The sequence below is a fragment of the Tachypleus tridentatus genome, chromosome 1 (assembly GCF_004210375.1).
Source record: "Tachypleus tridentatus isolate NWPU-2018 chromosome 1, ASM421037v1, whole genome shotgun sequence".
NCBI classification, from domain to species: Eukaryota; Metazoa; Arthropoda; class Merostomata; order Xiphosura; family Limulidae; genus Tachypleus; species Tachypleus tridentatus.
In genome coordinates, this window is record NC_134825.1 from 9,253,543 (window position 1) to 9,275,936 (window position 22,394).

The 22,394-nt window shown below is 35.5% G+C and overlaps 1 protein-coding gene across 2 annotated transcripts; it reads left to right on the top strand.

Annotated features, from left to right (window-relative positions):
* The first annotated feature begins 310 nt into the window (after positions 1–310).
* On the top strand, positions 311–16,924 carry LOC143239996 (uncharacterized). Of its 2 annotated transcripts, none has more exons than XM_076481773.1 (3): positions 311–1,247; positions 1,920–2,006; positions 14,896–16,924. In XM_076481773.1, exons 1-3 carry the CDS (start codon positions 1,081–1,083, stop codon positions 14,996–14,998), a joined length of 357 nt encoding a protein of 118 aa, XP_076337888.1. In that variant the 5' UTR covers positions 311–1,080; the 3' UTR covers positions 14,999–16,924. The 2 variants fall into 2 exon arrangements, with proteins under 2 accessions (XP_076337888.1, XP_076337977.1); XM_076481862.1 differs by having other exon boundaries at positions 341–1,247; positions 1,956–2,006.
* Positions 16,925–22,394: the final 5,470 nt, after the last annotated feature.

Below are 22,394 nucleotides of genomic sequence, written 5' to 3' on the forward strand. Positions count from 1 at the left end.
TAAAACACTTTTAGGATCAAAAATTAACCATTTTTTTCTGTTGTTCAGTATAGTCAGCCAAGCGTATTGCGTTTATTAATATAACATGCATGTATCAAAGGAAATTAACCTACTTTACATTGTCTCACGATTGTTGCTCATAACAGTGAACTTGGTGCCTGTGGTGCCTCGACATAAATTTTTCGTCACAAACTACGGGATATCGGAACAAAAACCTTTAAACAGAACACCTAGCTGGGGAAAAAATTATACATAATATTTTTATTCGACACTCTAGTATAGACGAATGTTTAAAACGCCGCTTGTCGTAAAGTAAGTCAGGGTTCCTGCGACCCCACTACAAAACGCGTGCGCTAATGACCTAGTTTTGACGTACATCAACCAAGCTAGTTACCTTTTGTGTCTCGTCAACCTAACTTCTAGTGACCCAACCTTGCCCTTACTTTTAACAGTTTAGGTTAACAGTTCATTTCCAAATGGTCGGGAGAAATATATTAAACGGAGCAGTAAATACACAGTTATTATTAAAAGCATTTGATGTTTACGGTATTATGGTTCACGTAAAAGACTTTTTTCAATGATTAATTTAACACATGACAAGCGGTGACTCAATAACGTTGCACTACTAGCAAAAAAGAAGTGGTTTCTGCCTTTGCGTGGTGTTTTAATGTGATAACATACATTTAAAATCTCTGAAGTTGTATTCATGTTTACCTTTGAAAAGTAACAGAAGCGCTGTAATTTAAAATTTTCAAAGTTTAAATTCGAACAAAATACGTCGTTTGTTATTTTAATCAGCCTAGCCGTTTCAAACTAGCTTGAAAGGGCAGCCGCATAATCAGAATTTCTAGCGCGTGACGCTTCTCGTTTATGATTCGAGGTTAGAACGTTTGTAGCTCTTCGTTGGAGCGGTGTTGTTTTACTCTTACCCTGTGTACGTGTGTTTATGGCCTACTGAAACATCTTGATGTGTTTTCCGATCTTCGTTGTTTTTATTAAGATTATTCTTTTTTATGATAAATTAAATGAATTAAAACCGTCTTCGTCTTAAAATCTTAAATCCAAAATTAAGTGTAGACAATGTCTTCCGATCGTTCGCTTCCAAGTTCTTCAAGAGCAACAACAAGCAGTGACCGCGGAAACGACACTCAACTAGCTGCCTCAACAGTTCAAGATCGGGAATTTGAACAAAAAGAACAAAAAATAAATCCTAAATTGTCAAAAGCTCTCAGCACTAGTGCTAAAAGGTGAGAATGTGGATACAGTTTTACCGTCAAATAATAATTAAAATTTTAAAATGAGGTTGACTGTTTTGTGCTGGATAATTTACGTGTAAACAACAATGACACGTATAATTCGGTGCTAGTAATATAAGGCTTTACTAAGTAATCTTTCACAGCCTTTCTCAATGATACGTAATTTAAGAATCTTAGGCCTACTTGTCTAAGGCTTGTAATCTTCTAAGGCTTCTGTTTCTGTATCGTTGTAAAGACGTTAAGTTAGCTCTAATGCACAAGTCACACCCACTGTTTATTTTTACATCTGGCGTGGTTAATAACTCTAATTCTAAAAGGTGGCACTGGATCAGTGGGTGTTATTCTTACTCTACGTTTACTCATAGTGTTGAAATACCAGACAAGTGTCTGGTTTTAGTGCTTTTCTGATTTTAGTGTTAAGTAGCATGATACCTTGGTGGTAGGAACAATAGGTGGTTTTCAAAACAATTTCAACTTTCCATTTAATAGGTACTGACCGAAAATAAAATGTAGATAATAGAGTATAGTTATTTCCAGTATAAACTTAATAATAACAAAGTACAAGTATTTTATAAACAATATTTTAGTTAAAACAAAATTTTTTATTGTATAAATCAGAATTATTTCAGTAAGAGAATGCAATAATTTATTTATTTTGAAAAGCCACAGAACTTCATTAAGTTTGTATCAACAATCTAGGATCCAGAAAGAACTGGCGGAAATTACACTTGATCCACCACCAAATTGCAGGTAGGATAAACATGTTCATGTTCATACATGTTCTTATGTATTTAAATAAATTGTAGAATAACTAACACTATTCACAGTTTCTAACAGGCATGTACTATTAAATAGTTGGATGTGTAACCCATGTTATAGAAGAGCTAACGGTAGTCACAGTTTGTAACAGGCATGCACTAGTAATGGTTGGATGTATGTATGATCTATGTTGTAGAAGAGCTAATGGTAGTCACAGTTTGTAACATACATGTACTATTAATGGCTCGACATGTAACCCTTGCTGTAGAAAAGTTAACAGTAGTCACAGTTTGTAACAGCTATGTGCTATTAATGGTTGAATGTGTAACATGTTGTAGAAGAGGTAATCTCGTCACAGTTTGTAACAGCAGAGATGCCAGCCATTACGATTTTGGTGTATACATTTCTACTATACGCTCATACAGACAAATATTACGACTTGTTGCAGCTCCCAAATTATGATATATTAGATAGGCCTATACAACAAAGTGATAAATTGTTCCCCCCAGGTCTTGAAAGGGGTGAAAAGAAAATTTCTAGTGAGATACAAATACATTTTGATGATAAATAAAAGACATAGTCCAAATGGCTACTTGCGATAGTCATGTTTGTGCTTGAAATAATAAATTATATTTGTATCTCCGACGTCTACCAATAGTTTGAATGCGGTGCTTCTCCATACTGGGTACGTGGGGGAATCCATAGTTACGTCATCAGTGCTTGTCAGCCAATCAGCGCTCGCGTAGATGAGTATTTCACGTTTTCTAAGCGGCATAGAAACACCAATGTGATCGTTCACAAGTTCGAAAAAAAAGAGATCTCGTTCACCAGATTGTCTTGTTTCTGGCAAATCTAAAAGGACTAAAACTGTAAAAGGGCTCTGTCTACAATGATTATGCTCAGTCATTTGAAATAGTTGGCATCTGTGTAACAGACATGTACCATTACTGATTGGATGTGTAACACATGTTGTAGATGAGCTAACGGTAGTCACAGTTTCTAAGAGACATGTATTATTAATGGTTGGATGTGTAAGCCATGTTGTAGAAGAGCTAATGTCGTCACAGTTTATAACAGGCATGTACTCTTTATGGTTGAATGTGTAACCTATGTTGTAGTAGAGCTAACGGTTGTCACAGTTTGTTACAGGCATGTACCATGCGTAAGCAGTTGCGTTTTTTATTGGAAGTTTTGTATTTTTCATATATTTCAGTTGAATGGTCTTATTTTTTACGTTGCTACTAATTGTTGATATTGGACGTTATGGGTGGTAATTGATTAGAGTGTAGTAAATCCTAGGACAATTAGGTTCACCTGTATTTCATACATCGTGTATTAAGAATCAATGACGTACTTAAGCTTTCTGTAGTTTTTAGCTATGACTGTTTTATGTTTTCTTTCATCTTATTTCAGTTTTGTATTAGTATTAATTTTATTGTGTTGCTACATATATATTGCATGTAATATTCCCCCCCTCACATATGTTAATTGATATGCTACTTTGTATTTGTGGTACTTAAGAAATATGTTGACTTTCTGTTTGTAACAATATGTGTTCCATAAATAACTTGAGGTGCGACAGAAATTGTATTATGGAGTTAAAATGAATTTCTTAGACTCTGATTGACTATACGAGAAGAAAGTGACTGAAGAGAGTTTTACAAAATGTAGAACAAGCTTTATTTACCAGAAACACAATAAAAGCATCGACTGCCCATGTTTTTGTAATAGAGCTCTGTAGTTGTTGGCCACTCCATTAAAAAACATATCGCATATCTTTTCGATAGAAGTTGATGTCAGTGGACCAAGTTGAAGTTGATAACTTGTAGAGATTGTTGATATTAACTGTCTCTGAGATTTATTAGGAAATGATTACACCTGCCATTAAGTGTACTCCAACTATATGAATCTCAGTAATATTTCTCACAAGATAGTGTACGTGATGCTTAAGGGCAGTGATCTAGTTCAGCAGGTAGGTAGTGCGTAAATAATTTAGTCACTTAGCCAACGTTTCATTTCTATTGCTACGTACAGAGTTAAATATGTGGAAAAGTTGAAAATTCCTGGTAACACAAAAGATAAGAAACCGCTGATTTGCATATCGACAAGATTATATGGTGAAATTCACTTTTTATACTGTGAAAAGCATCTGAGTTGTTAATATCAAATTCAATGTCTTTAACTTGTATTCTACCTGTTATGCTGTTTATTTCAATGTACAGCCATCTTGTTATATAAAATGGGGACCAAGTGTTCTACACTTAAGTTTAAATTTGTCAGTTCGATTCTCTTAACATAAAAATTATTGAATTATCGATGATTTAGCTGTCACGTGAATGGCATGGGTCTCGGGTTCGAATCCTCGTCACACCAAACATGCCCTTTCAACTGTGGGAACGTTATAATGTGACGGTCAATCCTATGGTGGTGGGTGGTGATGACTAGTTGCCTTCCCTTTAGTCTTACACTGCTAAATTAGGGACGGCTAGCGCAGATAGCCATCGTGTAGCTTTGCGCGAACTTCCAAACAAACTAAAATTTATACTTAATACACAGATATTATAACATGAAAAAATAAAGCATTTAAATGTGCACTATATCTTCGTAATGAACAATTTAAAATTACAATTTGTATGTGTGTGAAGGGAAAGGAGACTAGTGCGAGTCTTAGTGTAAGAACAATTAGATAATAAACTACAAACGTTGTATAATCTTCCATAAATTTTATCTCGTTTCCTGCACCTGTTTCTTAACATTTTAATTGTATTTTAAAGCTTTTTATTTGCAGAAACCTAATATAAAATGAGTTAAAGGTAATTGTATTGAACTATATATATAGTCCTGATTATACTTGTACATTAAATAACATATATTATGTACTGGGTTTTTTTTTTTTTTAGTTCTCACCCACGTTGGTAGATGGCTGTGATAAGAAATTCTTTATTGTTGTTGTTGTTTTGAATTAAGCACAAAGCTAAACAATGGACTATCTGTGCTCTGCCCACCACGGGTATCGAAACCCGGTTTTTAGCGTTGTAAATCCGCAGACATACCGCTGAGCCACTGGGGGGCGAAATTCTTTATAACAATAATAACCCATAAATTGATTACCACTCTTGTTTTTTGTTTTTCGTTGAACCTTCCTGTCACACCCCTTGTTATTGGCTGGATTTATAGTTTCTTTGTCGGAAATAGGTATATCTTTATGCTGTATATGTTAAAAGACTGAGAAATATGTTTGGAGCAACTACTAAGAAGGATTGGGTGTACCAATGTGGAAACTTTGATATTGAAAATATGAAACACTCGAAAGTAAGAATCACTGTATTTTTCTTTCTTTGCACGACTTGAGTAAAAAATCAAAATTTCTAAACTGGATTTCTACTTTTGGTTAGTTCTAACCTGTTAAAATGTTTCGTGCATTATCTAGCTTACAGTTTCCATAAACCAGGTGTGACTAGTAGTTAACATGCTGGACTGCGGATCCGAAGGTCCGAGATGGGGATATAATATTTAGATTTAGGAACATATATTGTGTAACTTTGTGCGAATATGCGAACAAATTAAACCAAACAGTTTCCATAACATATAGTAATAATAATAAACATTTTATTTGATTTATCTCAGTTTAAAAGTTTTCGTAGAGGTCTCTGTAATACAGCTTGGTGAAAGAAACACCTGAATAGATTACATATTCGTTCTTTGTTTCAACAACATCCTTGACTCGTAAGTAAAGAAGGATTTAATATCCAGTGCAAGCACGGAGATAAAAACGTAACCTTATTAATAAAAGCAAGAAGGAAACAGTATTTCATGTGTAACTTTGTGAAGTAGAAACAGTACTGAGAACAAACAAAAAGAGAAGGAATACCACTTTCTTATTTAAATCTTAACAGTTGAGTGAAATGAATAGTTACTTGTGCTAACCTTCCGAAATTGTCAGCTGCCCGACCAGAGGGATGACATGTAGTGGTAAGTACCTCACCACCCACTCTTGTCTGGAAGAAAAACGCCCATTTTATTGTGGAAACAGGCTGTGAATCTTAATCAGTGATGACGAGACCAAACGAGCCGTTTTTGCATATAAAAGGCTGTGAATCTTGTAATCTCATATTCATACCCTCGGAACGCTAACCAATAGGTTCTTCCCGACCCACGAGTAAACAGAAACAAATATTAGGATCTAAATCTATGGTGAAACCAGAAATTAAACTTGTGCACAGTGTTAAGGTTGTTTGGCCGTGAAAATAGGGCAAAACACAAAAGTCTCTGAAATAAGCCCTTGAATATGTCCTTCTAATGGATACCCTGTCATTATTTTTTCTACACTCAAATAAACCTTGTATACTAGACAAATGAAACTGAAATAGAACTCGTGTTTCATCCATCAAAGAGCGAGCATGATTGGTGTGACGAAGAATCGAACCCGCGACTCTTGGATTACGAGTCGAGCATCCTAACCACCTGGCCTTGCCGGGTCGGTTAAAGAAGGAAGGATGCGGAAAATCATTGCATCCGGTATTGATTAATTACAAACAAATCAAACCAATCATATTTGTAGGAAATATGTTTTTTTTCCAAATCGTCTCTTAAAACATTACCTTACTCGCTTCACATTCACGCTTTCTGTTCCATTCTAACGTGTCTAAAAACATACCATAGCAACTGTCTTATAGCACGTGTAGTAATCAATGTACTACAGAAAAGGAACCTGAACAAATCACGTGATGGAATAATTTTATAATCAGTTCCTTATAAGACGACAAATTTCCCCAACATCACACGTCTCTAGACCAAGACGTCGATAGTAAGTGTTTCTTTCCGTTGGCACTGTAGACACCAGAGAGAGCAACACGGACATCAGTGTTTTATTACTATAAAGTTTCTAGTTCCTTGTATGGATTACAGATGTATACTTTACTTTAATACATCTAAATTGAATATTAAATTTGTAATAAATTTTGAGCATAAAAATAAACTCAACCAAACTTAGCAAATCTTGCTCAGGGCGAAAAGAAGCGAACATTTCACTTATAACACTTTTATTCATTGTAGACAACTCAACTAGTGCACGCGCGAAATACAAATAAAGCAACGTATATTTGGGTAGATATTCTGTGACTTTTGACTATATAACGTTACACAGGTTTATGTGATTTCTGTATATACTCACTAAAGAAGCAAAAGTTGTATAAATAACAATGTCATATAATGTCCTTTTTCCTTATTTTGTTATTAAATCCATAGTGACCTCGTTGAATACTAATTTCACGTATTCTGCTTTATGTAAAATTATTTACTAAAGTTGTTGGTTTGTTTGAATTTCGCGTAATGCTACACGAGAACTATCTGCGCTAGCCGTCCCTAATTTAGCAGTGTAAGATTAGCAGCCAGTCATCATCACCCACCGCCAACTCTTGCGCTACTCTTTTACCAACGAATAGTGGGATTGGTCGTAACATTATAACACCCCCACGGCTGAAAGGGTGAGCATGTTTGGTGTGACAGGTATTCGAACCCGCGAGCCTGAGATTACGAGTCGAGTACCTTAACCACCTGGCCATGTCGGGCCCTTACTTAAGTAATTGATCAAGTAGTTGTCATTAAATTCACAGCCACAGGTGGATATAAAAAAGCGGCAATGCGCCCTGTTTAAAGTCCTTTATGACCAGAACAAATCTCATCAGACAGTTTCTAATTACCATACTGTAATGAAGCCAGTCAACTCCTGAGTGATGGATGCTAACACACCTAGACTTACACAAACATAATTGATCATCTTTATATTAAGACTGTAATTAAATGACAACATTGTAGTAGCTGTATGCATATTATACCCATTATTAAGTACACAGAAGTTAGTTAGGCTTACTGTGTAACACGAGAATGAGTGAAAACACTACAACAATACGTGAGAAACGTTCAGCTGCCTCAGTGATCGAGTTCAATATTATGACTACATTTGCGCATGCTCACTCATTGTTTTACTGGCATACGTCTACACACGCCTCCTTTGGAATAGGTCCGCGTCAGATTAGCTTACATTAAGAAAAATGTACTCGTATTTCAAATACGTATTATTCGAGTAAAGCTGAATTATTCGGTTGGAACAACGAGTGTGTTGTGAAAAGGTGTGTACGAAGACAACCTTGGTTAGGTTTGTCACACGATCCTGTGTGGTGCTATATATCAGATCAACATGAACAGAATTCTTGATTCATTTAATGTCTGCCATAAATACCGTGAAAGTAGCATTACACTAGTCAAAGTACGTGTGTTTAGTAGGCTTTTAATAGCAGTATAACGAATAAACTTGAAATAATTTAGCGACGTACTTTACGTTTTATAGTCATTGTAACAGCTGAAAGTAGGTCAGTAAAGCTTTTAAACAGATCGTAAAGGTCAATAGTGCGCACACTCATCTTACGGTGTTCCCCTTTATGAGCATTTGTTTTGTAACATTCCATCTCCCTTATCATATTTATGTGTAAATTGTACATGTTATTTTCTCATATGAAACGTTACGTAATAGTAATAATACTTGAATGAAAAAATGATTTTGATTTTTTTTCTGCACCATATAATAATTTATATACACCTATAATCTTAGTCACGTGTCTTCCTTGGGGAGGGTGGGTCACAGTTTGTGTGTCACAGATATGTATCTGTGTAAATATTATAGTAATGTTTATTGTTTGACCATGTAACATATTCACACAGTATGAATGGTAACTGTTGTTTGCTATTAAGCACAAACTACAAAAAGGGCTATCCGTGCTACGCCCACCACGGATATCGAAACCCGGTTTTTGGTAGTAGAAGTCTACTGGAGGGCAGGGTATGGATGGATCTTTACCAAAAATGGTACGGTGGTTCAATAGATCCATGTAGGAGTACATACACATATCCAGTTTTGGGTTTTGTTGTTTTTGTGAGCGTTTTTACGTATGTTTTTACCACAACTTCGCCCCCTTGTTGATCAATCTTCACCAAATGTGGCATGAATGTTTTGTTGGGTCCAAGCGGAGGTTGTTACAAACTTGCGGTTTCACATTTTGTGTTTTGCAGTTTGTGTGGGCTTTGTTGTTGTTTTTAACAATTACATGTAAGGAAAGCAATTCTTCGTGTCCTAAGTTAACTTTTCGTTAATCATGAATTTACATAACTTCCGTCCAGAAGAGAGGTGCTCTAACTAGTATACATGTGTATGTGTATATATATAAAAGCCAGTGTGTGTTACGTCACGCTTGATACCACGAAATGGGAGGAATCGTAAAAGCCAAAATGCATTTATCTAGATACAATTTCTTGATTGCTCTTCGCCCATTACAGTTTTAGTGAGGAAAGGGGCCGTGAAACGTTGTAAGTATAATGAGTGCTGTTATAATAAGTCTAAAGACGTAGTGTGGAATCACCTTGCCTAGAGCCAAGTGTATTAACATGTATTATGAAACTAAAAATATCGACTCTGTTTTAAACTTAATTAAGCTATTTATTATATCACCAAAATTATGAAATAAAAAGAAACCTCTTTATAATTGTCTTATACATGTGAGATGAAGGTATACCATTCATTAGGTGGGAATGGCAGTTCTTGCCCTGTAATTTTTGACGGACTATATATTAGTTTGTTATAACTTAAAAAAACAAGCCGAAACAAAAACGATGCACTAATTTAAAAGATCCCAGGGTGTAAGCTATAATGTGGGATTATAAAATGTACCCTAGGCTTTGGAGGTGACTGCGTAAGTAGGACCCACATTGCGGTGGGGATACACTGTCTATCAGTCTTAAACTTCATTCTTCAGTGTCACATAAGAAATAGAAGCGTAGCAATAGATGTAGTAATAGAAATTAGGAGAGCGAGATGTGGGTTCTGAAGCCCACAACGTTCCACATCTATATGACCCTTCACTGCCTGCATACAGTTATGGGAAGATGACTGCTTTCCAAAGTATAGAAGAAACATTAATTGAAATGAAAATAATAAAATAATTAATTTTCCTTCTTCTTAAAGTAAGTAATATATTTTTAAATCTTGCTTTTTGTGAGTTCAAAATATATTAACGTAATAGTAAACCAGAGAGTATTTCCAAAGAATGGAGTTGATCACTCGTGTATCTATACAGCAGTTTGCGGATAAGCACTGTAAGCATTAGTTGCAAGTGTAACAGATGAGCCATTTTCTTTCCAGGTTGTATTTCTAATTTTCGTATCATAACAGGTTAGTAATAGTGTATGGCAGTGTTTCCCAATGCACAAGTACCTATGGTGGCACAGTAGATGGTCTTAGGTGGTACGCGGACACCTTTTTTATTTTAATAATTATGTACCTATTTTCATATGTATTAAACAATGCTGATAAAAATAAATTTTAAAGTGGTCATTACATAATTTGTTGACAATTAAACATTGGCTATTATTCAGAGGGCGTGCGCGTTATTTGGTCGACTCAGTGGCTTGTCGCTATTCACTGGTGTGCGGTATTAATGTCTTCACTGTTCTGAACTTAGATTTTTCTTTTGCGCTACTTAGTTTCTGTAAACTAAAATTCAGGCTTGTCCCACTGCAATTCGGCTACCAGTAACCATTTTCATCGCTGAATTTTATTCGATTATGGCTCAATACTGTCGTGATTTTTATCACACATTCTATACACAGAACCTCTGTCTTTTTCAATTTCAATAACATGTACAACGCCCTCTTTCTTAGTCGTAACGATAACAACAAATATGTGTATGTTTTTGACGTAGTTCATGTTCTCTACTTTAATGCTGCTTTTTACAGTTCGGGTTTGGTGTGGCCTAGCAGTTAGCAATTCCGAACTGTTAATTCTATGATTCTCTGTTCGCAACTTGTCGGCACAAAAAGACACACACACTCACTCTGCACTTTGGGATCGTGGATGCATCATAACATTGACTATCCGATAAGAATTAAACAAGAGTCATTGGTTGGTGCTATTAACTATCTGCCTTCCCTCACGATTATCAGTTCAGAATTAGAGACGGCTATACGCACGTAACCATTGTATAGATGTATGCAAATTTCTGAAACAAATTTTCACTCCTTTAAATAATGTTCTGTTTCTTAATCCGTGATGACGAGAAAACCCACTTGTAGAGAAAATTATATATGTAAAAAACAGCTGGTATGGATAGAGAAAGCACTAATAGAGGAGTGAACAACGTTTCGACCTTCTTCGGTCATCGTCAGGTTCACAAAAAAGAAAGAGGTAACTGACCGATAGCTGACCACATGTTTGAAGGCGGTTGTGTAATTGAGTGTAGGAATGTAGAGGGCATGTTTAGATGCTAGATTATTAATATAGGTCTAAAGGTGTTCCTTTGTAATGGTTTATTTTGGACTTGAGTTGTTGTGTAAGTAAGGCTTTAATTTTGTTTATGTTTGTTTTTTATTTAGTATTTGAGTGTTTTCTATGGTTATGTTGTGTTTACTTGACTTGCAGTGTTCGAAAACGTGTGAAGGTGACTTTTTATGTTCTTTGAATCTGGTTTCAATTTTTCTATTTGTTTCTCCAATATAGAAGTCGTGACAGTTATCACATTGTATTTTATAAATAATGTTAGTGTGGTGTTTGTCAGTGTAGTTTTTACATAGTATAGACCTCAGTTTTGTGCCTGGTTTTTGAATAAATTTGGTATTAATTGGAATGTCATATTTTATTACTAGTTTTTGCCAAATGTTGGTTATTTGTTTGCTGATGTCAGGAATATATGGTATGCAGCAGTATATGGTTTCGTGATTTTTTGATTCGTGAGATATATTTACTTTTGTTGGTTGATTTTTCTTTCTTTCTAGGTGTGTGCGTATAATGTTTTTACGATTTGTGGAGGAAACTTATTGATGTTGATGAAGTATTGTTTTATTTTGTCTAATTCATCGTTAATTTTATCTGGTGAGCATAGTTTTATGGCTGTGTTTATTTGGTTTCTTAGTATGTTGAGTTTTTGTTTTGTTTCATGTGCTGAGTCCCAAACGCAAAATTAAAGAAGCCTTACTTATACAGCAACTCAAACCCAAAATAAACCAATACAAAGGAACACCTTTATACCTATATTAACAAATATGATCCAACACATAAGCACGTTCTCTACATTCCTACACTCTATTATACAACTGCCTTAAAACATGTGGTCAGCTACCAGTCAGTTACCTCTTTCTTTCTTTGTGAACCTGACGATAACCGAAGAAGGTCAAAACGTTGTTCGCTCCTCTACATAGAGTTTTCTCTATCCATACCAGCCGTTTTTACATGTATAATAATTGTTCTGTTTCCTACTTTTCATTCATTTAAGGTATAGATAATGTGTTGCACTTGTTTACTCTATATTGTGTTTACTGAAGTGATTATTTTATATTATTTGTTCTTATTCAGAAAATGAATCCTCTTTTCGACCATAATAAAATTTTGGTGAACTTGTTCAATCAGCAGTTTTGGTGATTCCAGTTTCGTAACAATTAAATTGAAGTGATGAATCAACAATTTCCAATGAATCTAGGGTCCATCAAGTTTCTTTCGGATTTTACATATCTTCATCAATATTCACCAGAGTTTCTCTTTTACTCATTCATCACGCTGACTAGGTTCGTGATACTAGAAAGAACTGACTGTCCAGTTTCTTAAGCTTGACTTGTTGGGTCAGCACTGACGAAGTTAACTTAGTTCATCGCCCTGACTATTGGAAATAGTCTCAAGTTCTGCCCAATGTGTTTCGCGCGATATTTCTTATATAGTTATATAATTTTTACTTGTGCTATATTATGAGGATAATAAAACAAGAGGACACAAGTTTAATATTTGGAAAAGACGAACAATAGACAGTTTTATTCCTTGTCCAGGGTAACAGTCTTATGGAATGAACTGCGGCATGTAGTATCAGAAGACAATAGCTTTCAAGACTTATAATTTGAGTCAGTGATTTCCTGAAAAGTAAAGAGTGCATGTGCCAGCTTTAAGAATCAAATGGTTCCTGGTTTTCCATGGTTATGTTATATATTCATTGAACTAGGGTCGTGGAAATTGACGATTTTTGTTGCAGCCCCGTCTTACAGTCCGTTGTAAGATGTCATGTAATAATACAGTTTGGAAAGTGGCATCTGTTGCAGCTAAAGTGGACCATTCTTTAACACTCTAGTCACGTTTTTTATTTGGAACATTCTTCAAGTTTGTTTCTATAACGGTCCGTATTTATGGTCACATTCATGGGGCCCGGTATGGGCAGGTGGTTAAGGCGCTCGAGTCGTAATCCGAGGGTCGTGGGTTCGAATTCTCGTCACACCAAACATGCTCGTGCTTTTAGCCGTGGGGGCAAAATTATTGTTACGGTTAATCCCACTATTCGTTGGTAAAATAGTAGCCAAAGAGGGACGGCTAGCGCAGATAGCCTTCGTGTAGCTTTGCGCGACATTAAAAACAAACAAAACATTTTCATCGCCTTTCTGTGATAGTTTTGTCATGCTTTTTCAAATAACTTTTGGTTATATCTTTTATTCATGTTTCGGTTTTAATTTTTTTTTCATCTTTTGCCACATTATTTTCTGTGTGTTTTGTTTCCACGCTTTTGATAAAAAAACAACTTTAAAATGCTTTTAATTTCACTGCGACTATTAAAACAGGTACGTAGCCAGTTTTCAAATGTCATTCTTACCACTGATACTAAATTATTAGTTGTGAACACTTAACTTAATTCAGTATAGCATGATATATAACTCAGAAGCGCTCTGAAAAACGAGAGGTTAACTGATGAAACACAAATATTCAAATTTAACGACTCGTTTAACGTAGTTTTCTTAATTTAAGAAACAACTTGTCAAATCCCTGGTTCTTCCAGAACATAAACTAAGATTTTATCTTAAAAGTAATAACGAAATCACCTGAGGAAAGTAAGATGCAGGAACCGAGAGGCTTCCGACATAACTCCTTAATTTAAATCGAAGGTGTTGTGTTTCTGTTAGTGTTGTTAGAAGTATTGTATTATGATTTACATAGCATGTTGATAACTCGTAGAAATCTGTTCCAGTATATTTGATTTTTTAACGTTGTAAGTTGTATACATGTTAGTCTAGTAGTACCGTTACGTGTTATTTTCCAGTTACGTTTGATGTGAAAAAACATGGCGTCCACTTCGGGAAAGAATGTTACACACCGTTGAAGATAATCGATTGATAACGCGGTAACAGACTCGCTCACAAACTAATTAAGTTAACTCACTGATATTATATTACAATATTTTCTCATCCACGAATTCGCAAACTGGCTACGTTAAGTCAAGTCTAGACACTCAAAATTTGTAGGTCCCACTCACTCAGAATCACTTAGTCATGCCAAAATTCCTTCTAAACAAGTAATAAACAACTTCTAGGTTCCACGCCAGTGTTCTTCACAAACGTTATATATTAATTCACTGAGGTATTTTCGTGAATTCTTTAGTTTTCATCTTCAGATATAGCCAGTCTTTCTTCTTTATGTAATTGGTTAAAACTTCACATAAAAAAAATAATTTAGTCCTAGCGTTTTTCTTCTTTTAACTCATAGTTTAAACCTGTAACATGTATTTCCAGTAAAAAATACTTATTAATGTGTTTTTAAAATCCGTTTACAAATATAAAATACTGTGCTTCTACAAACAAAATAAAATAACGTTGTTATTATATGTTTCTAAAATATCAAATGTATCAGTAGTTTCTAACATTCCATTATTTCTAAGCCTAATGGTGTCGGTCTAAACAACTGAACAAGTAGAGCTATATTGGAAATACTGCTTTATCGATATCTTTACAGTATTTCTGGATTAATATGTTATTAATATACATCGATTGTCCGATTTAAAAGAGTAACTGTTACTTCTACTTTTAGTCTGGAGAGGAAGCTGTTGAGGGTAACGGTCAGAATATTTTTGGGTTCCGAAACAGATGACCCCTGGTGCGTCAGCCGTGAGTTTACGGACTTACAACGTTGAACAGGGCTTTTAGCATGACTTAGGATGCTTGACTAGCCATCTGCGGATCGTAGTTTCGAATCCCCATCACTAAATATGCTCACTCTTTCAGCCGTGGGGAATTATGATGTGACGGACAATGCCACTGCTCGTTGGTAAAAGAGTAGCCCAATAGTTTACAGTGGGTGGCGTCATCTAAATCCCCTCCTAGTAGTCTATTACTACTAAATTAGGGACGGCTAGCGCAGATAGCCCTCGAGTAGCTTTGTGCGAAATTCAAAACAAACAAACTACCCTGTCACTTCTTTTGAGTAACGAATTCTCACTTTCCACGTCGAACACGTTTTCAAGAACTACAACAAAAACAAATTAACGTCACACACCCAACGTTAATAATAATCGAGGAAGCAAGAAGAAAGAAGACATTTGTGAGAGATAACACAAGACAACTTTACAACACCTCTAACTGACGAAACTATTGTCCCGTTGCTCCGAGTCAGCAGTGCGTTACGGACTTATAATTATAAAATCCGTGGTTGGATACCCTGCATAACGTAGATTTCCTATTGTATAGTTTGGCGCTAAGAAAACAAAACGAACTGTCTCTAAGAACATACTCTCTAGGTGACTGAGTGGTAGATCTTAGGACTACTAACATTAAAAATTGGAATTTGTTACAAGCTGTGGGCAGATAACAAACGAAAACAAAAATCCAAGAAAATACAAACCATAGTTAATAAATACGATCTGCCTATTAACGTTAAGAACGACCAGATCCAAGTCATTGCAACAAATGTCTTAGAAAAATGTCTTTACAGTCTAAAGGTGTGAGCTCTTGGTTTCTTTAACACCTTACACACCATACCTACCATCATATGTACCTACAGACAAAGACAGAACACCTCGACTTTGTTTTTTTACACACACACTATATGAGAGAAGCTCAGTTGTACATGACTTTTAACCAATCACAGAGAAGTTCATGGCTTTTTGACCAATCACAGAGAAGTTCATGGCTTTTTAACCAATCACAGAGAAGTTTATACTGGAACTGTCGAGTAATAAGTTTGGGAGATATTTATCTATAAACACATTGTCAGTCACAGTAAGGTATACACATTGGACAACACCAACCGCAGAGTGGGGGTACAATATAACAAGCACAGACGTTATTAAGGGACAGAACTTGTATTGTTGTGAAATCAGTAGGTAAAGGTAATCCCGCCATTATGTCTGTGAAGGACTATTTAGAAGAGGGACATGATAATTTCAAGACACTAGGTTTAACAAATGCGTGAACAATAATATGATTACCAACACTCATTCGTATCCTCTTAAAAATACCTAATGTTGTTCACAAAAGTAGAAATATTTTAAACGATAGACAGTTAATGCAACTATTAATAAATTTCTATTATGATAACTAGCTCAGAAAATCCTATTTACTCAGTTTGGCAACCCTGGAAAAACCGATAATAAACAATCTATGAAACCCGCACGAAAAGCTTCAGCGAGCATATAAATCAACAGATAAACCCAGGATTTATGTTCTCGCATTAAAGACGCATCGAAGTTTCTATGAAGACACGAATGCAATAAAGTTATTCCAGGTGATAATGATAATGGTTGTAATATCACGTCAGTGCATTAGATCCACGTGTGACGTATTCATGATGTCATATCTGCACCCTGAGAATGGAGGAAAATAAAGTTATCCGTGACGGAAAACGGAGGCAAAACGAGAAACTCGTGACCACCTATTGAAAACTTAATGCACACAGGATAAAATTTTCACGAAGTTAGGGGTTGCACATCGCGTAAAAAAAGTTTTTTTCCGGTATCATATAAGCAAGAGTTTCATTGTAATGAAACACGACAGTATAAATGTGATTACTTGGTAATATGTCCTCTCTTTACGTTTTCCTTTTGGTGCTTTGCAGTTTACAGTTGGACCTCACGACAGTATAAATGTGATTACTTGGTAATATATCCTCTCTTTACGTTTTCCTTTTGGTGCTTTGTAGTTTACAGTTGGACCTCACGACAGTATAAATGTGATTACTTGGTAATATATCCTCTCTTTACGTTTTCCTTTTGGTGCTTTGCAGTTTACAGTTGGACCTCACGACAGTATAAATGTGATTACTTGGTAATATATCCTCTCTTTACGTTTTCCTTTTGGTGCTTTGCAGTTTACAGTTGGACCTCACGACAGTATAAATGTGATTACTTGGTAATATATCCTCTCTTTACGTTTTCCTTTTGGTGCTTTGCAGTTTACAGTTGGACCTTACGACAGTATAAATGTGATTACTTGGTAATATATCCTCTCTTTACGTTTTCCTTTTGGTGCTTTGTAGTTTACAGTTGGACCTTACGACAGTATAAATGTGATTACTTGGTAATATATCCTCTCTTTACGTTTTCCTTTTGGTGCTTTGCAGTTTACAGTTGGACCTTACGACAGTATAAATGTGATTACTTGGTAATATATCCTCTCTTTACGTTTTCCTTTTGGTGCTTTGCAGTTTACAGTTGGACCTCACGACAGTATAAATGTGATTATTTGGTAATATATCCTCTCTTTACGTTTTCCTTTTGGTGCTTTGCAGTTTACAGTTGGACCTTACGACAGTATAAATGTGATTACTTGGTAATATATCCTCTCTTTACGTTTTCCTTTTGGTGCTTTGCAGTTTACAGTTGGACCTCACGACAGTATAAATGTGATTACTTGGTAATATATCCTCTCTTTACGTTTTCCTTTTGGTGCTTTGCAGTTTACAGTTGGACCTTACGACAGTATAAATGTGATTACTTGGTAATATATCCTCTCTTTACGTTTTTCTTTTGGTGCTTTGCAGTTTACAGTTGGACCTCACGACAGTATAAATGTGATTACTTGGTAATATATCCTCTCTTTACGTTTTCCTTTTGGTGCTTTGCAGTTTACAGTTGGACCTCACGACAGTATAAATGTGATTACTTGGTAATATATCCTCTCTTTACGTTTTCCTTTTGGTGCTTTGCAGTTTACAGTTGGACCTTACGACAGTATAAATGTGATTACTTGGTAATATATCCTCTCTTTACGTTTTCCTTTTGGTGCTTTGCAGTTTACAGTTGGACCTCACGACAGTATAAATGTGATTACTTGGTAATATATCCTCTCTTTACGTTTTCCTTTTGGTGCTTTGCAGTTTACAGTTGGACCTCACGACAGTATAAATGTGATTACTTGGTAATATATCCTCTCTTTACGTTTTCCTTTTGGTGCTTTGCAGTTTACAGTTGGACCTCACGACAGTATAAATGTGATTACTTGGTAATATATCCTCTCTTTACGTTTTCCTTTTGGTGCTTTGCAGTTTACAGTTGGACCTTACGACAGTATAAATGTGATTACTTGGTAATATATCCTCTCTTTACGTTTTCCTTTTGGTGCTTTGCAGTTTACAGTTGGACCTTACGACAGTATAAATGTGATTACTTGGTAATATATCCTCTCTTTACGTTTTCCTTTTGGTGCTTTGCAGTTTACAGTTGGACCTCACGACAGTATAAATGTGATTACTTGGTAATATATCCTCTCTTTACGTTTTCCTTTTGGTGCTTTGCAGTTTACAGTTGGACCTCACGACAGTATAAATGTGATTACTTGGTAATATATCCTCTCTTTACGTTTTCCTTTTGGTGCTTTGCAGTTTACAGTTGGACCTTACGACAGTATAAATGTGATTACTTAGTAATATATCCTCTCTTTACGTTTTCCTTTTGGTGCTTTGCAGTTTACAGTTGGACCTCACGACAGTATAAATGTGATTACTTGGTAATATATCCTCTCTTTACGTTTTCCTTTTGGTGCTTTGCAGTTTACAGTTGGACCTTACGACAGTATAAATGTGATTACTTGGTAATATATCCTCTCTTTACGTTTTCCTTTTGGTGCTTTGCAGTTTACAGTTGGACCTCACGACAGTATAAATGTGATTACTTGGTAATATATCCTCTCTTTACGTTTTCCTTTTGGTGCTTTGCAGTTTACAGTTGGACCTTACGACAGTATAAATGTGATTACTTGGTAATATATCCTCTCTTTACGTTTTCCTTTTGGTGCTTTGCAGTTTACAGTTGGACCTCACGACAGTATAAATGTGATTACGTGGTAATATATCCTCTCTTTACGTTTTCCTTTTGGTGCTTTGCAGTTTACAGTTGGACCTTACGACAGTATAAATGTGATTACTTGGTAATATATCCTCTCTTTACGTTTTCCTTTTGGTGCTTTGCAGTTTACAGTTGGACCTCACGACAGTATAAATGTGATTACTTGGTAATATATCCTCTCTTTACGTTTTCCTTTTGGTGCTTTGCAGTTTACAGTTGGACCTCACGACAGTATAAATGTGATTACTTGGTAATATATCCTCTCTTTACGTTTTCCTTTTGGTGCTTTGCAGTTTACAGTTGGACCTCACGACAGTATAAATGTGATTACTTAGTAATATATCCTCTCTTTACGTTTTCCTTTTGGTGCTTTGCAGTTTACAGTTGGACCTCACGACAGTATAAATGTGATTACTTGGTAATATATCCTCTCTTTATGTTTTCCTTTTGGTGCTTTGCAGTTTACAGTTGGACCTTACGACAGTATAAATGTGATTACTTGGTAATATATCATCCCTTTACGTTTTCCTTTTGGTGCTTTGCAGTTTACAGTTGGACCTTACGACAGTATAAATGTGATTACTTGGTAATATATCCTCTCTTTACGTTTTCCTTTTGGTGCTTTGCAGTTTACAGTTGGACCTTACGACAGTATAAATGTGATTACTTAGTAATATTTCCTCTCTTTACGTTTTCCTTTTGGTGCTTTGCAGTTTACAGTTGGACCTTACGACAGTATAAATGTGATTACTTAGTAATATGTCCTCTCTTTACGTTTTCCTTTTGGTGTTTTGCAGTTTACAGTTGGACCTCACGACAGTATAAATGTGATTACTTAGTAATATATCCTCTCTTTACGTTTTCCTTTTGGTGCTTTGCAGTTTACAGTTGGACCTTACGACAGTATAAATGTGATTACTTAGTAATATGTCCTCTCTTTACGTTTTCCTTTTGGTGTTTTGCAGTTTACAGTTGGACCTCACGACAGTATAAATGTGATTACTTGGTAATATGTCCTCTCTTTACGTTTTCCTTTTGGTGCTTTGCAGTTTACAGTTGGACCTTACGACAGTATAAATGTGATTACTTGGTAATATATCATCCCTTTACGTTTTCCTTTTGGTGATTTGCAGTTTACAGTTGAACCTTACGACAGTATAAATGTGATTACGTGGTAATATATCCTCTCTTTACGTTTTCCTTTTGGTGCTTTGCAGTTTACAGTTGGACCTTACGACAGTATAAATGTGATTACTTGGTAATATATCCTCTCTTTACGTTTTCCTTTGGTGCTTTGCAGTTTACAGTTGGACCTTACGACAGTATAAATGTGATTACTTAGTAATATGTCCTCTCTTTACGTTTTCCTTTTGGTGCTTTGCAGTTTACAGTTGGACCTCACGACAGTATAAATGTGATTATTTGGTAATATATCCTCTCTTTACGTTTTCCTTTTGGTGCTTTGCAGTTTACAGTTGGACCTCACGACAGTATAAATGTGGTTATTTGGTAATATATCCTCTCTTTACGTTTTCCTTTTGGTGCTTTGCAGTTTACAGTTGGACCTTACGACAGTATAAATGTGATTACTTAGTAATATATCCTCTCTTTACGTTTTCCTTTTGGTGCTTTGCAGTTTACAGTTGGACCTTACGACAGTATAAATGTGATTACTTTGTAATATATCCTCTCTTTACGTTTTCCTTTTGGTGCTTTGCAGTTTACAGTTGGACCTTACGACAGTATAAATGTGATTACTTGGTAATATGTCCTCTCTTTACGTTTTCCTTTTGGTGCTTTGCAGTTTACAGTTGGACCTTACGACAGTATAAATGTGATTACTTAGTAATATGTCCTCTCTTTACGTTTTCCTTTTGGTGCTTTGCAGTTTACAGTTGGACCTCACGACAGTATAAATGTGATTATTTGGTAATATATCCTCTCTTTACGTTTTCCTTTTGGTGCTTTGCAGTTTACAGTTGGACCTCACGACAGTATAAATGTGGTTATTTGGTAATATATCCTCTCTTTACGTTTTCCTTTTAGTGCTTTGCAATTTACAGTTGGACCTTACGACAGTATAAATGTGATTACTTAGTAATATATCCTCTCTTTACGTTTTCCTTTTGGTGCTTTGCAGTTTACAGTTGGACCTTACGACAGTATAAATGTGATTACTTTGTAATATATCCTCTCTTTACGTTTTCCTTTTGGTGCTTTGCAGTTTACAGTTGGACCTCACGACAGTATAAATGTGGTTATTTGGTAATATATCCTCTCTTTACGTTTTCCTTTTGGTGCTTTGCAGTTTACAGTTGGACCTTACGACAGTATAAATGTGATTACTTAGTAATATATCCTCTCTTTACGTTTTCCTTTTGGTGCTTTGCAGTTTACAGTTGGACCTTACGACAGTATAAATGTGATTACTTTGTAATATATCCTCTCTTTACGTTTTCCTTTTGGTGCTTTGCAGTTTACAGTTGGACCTTACGACAGTATAAATGTGATTATTTGGTAATATATCCTCTCTTTACGTTTTCCTTTTGGTGCTTTGCAGTTTACAGTTGGACCTCACGACAGTATAAATGTGATTATTTGGTAATATATCCTCTCTTTACGTTTTCCTTTTGGTGCTTTGCAGTTTACAGTTGGACTTCACGACAGTATAAATATGGTTATTTGGTAATATAACCTCTCTTTACGTTTTCCTTTTGGTGCTTTGCAGTTTACAGTTGGACCTTACGACAGTTTAAATGTGATTACTTAGTAATATATCCTCTCTTTACGTTTTCCTTTTGGTGCTTTGCAGTTTACAGTTGGACCTTACGACAGTATAAATGTGATTACTTAGTAATATGTCCTCTCTTTACGTTTTCCTTTTGGTGTTTTGCAGTTTACAGTTGGACCTCACGACAGTATAAATGTGATTACTTAGTAATATATCCTCTCTTTACGTTTTCCTTTTGGTGCTTTGCAGTTTACAGTTGGACCTTACGACAGTATAAATGTGATTACTTAGTAATATGTCCTCTCTTTACGTTTTCCTTTTGGTGTTTTGCAGTTTACAGTTGGACCTCACGACAGTATAAATGTGATTACTTGGTAATATGTCCTCTCTTTACGTTTTCCTTTTGGTGCTTTGCAGTTTACAGTTGGACCTTACGACAGTATAAATGTGATTACTTGGTAATATATCATCCCTTTACGTTTTCCTTTTGGTGATTTGCAGTTTACAGTTGAACCTTAC

Bases quoted from the DNA above. Each gene is read 5' to 3' on its own strand.
- LOC143239996 (XM_076481773.1), top strand. From the start codon at position 1,081: ATGTCTTCCGATCGTTCGCTTCCAAGTTCTTCAAGAGCAACAACAAGC. The intron at 1,248-1,919 runs GTGAGAATGTGG...TATTTTGAAAAG, and splicing joins CTCAGCACTAGTGCTAAAAG to CCACAGAACTTCATTAAGTT. The intron at 2,007-14,895 runs GTAGGATAAACA...TTCTACTTTTAG, and splicing joins GATCCACCACCAAATTGCAG to TCTGGAGAGGAAGCTGTTGA.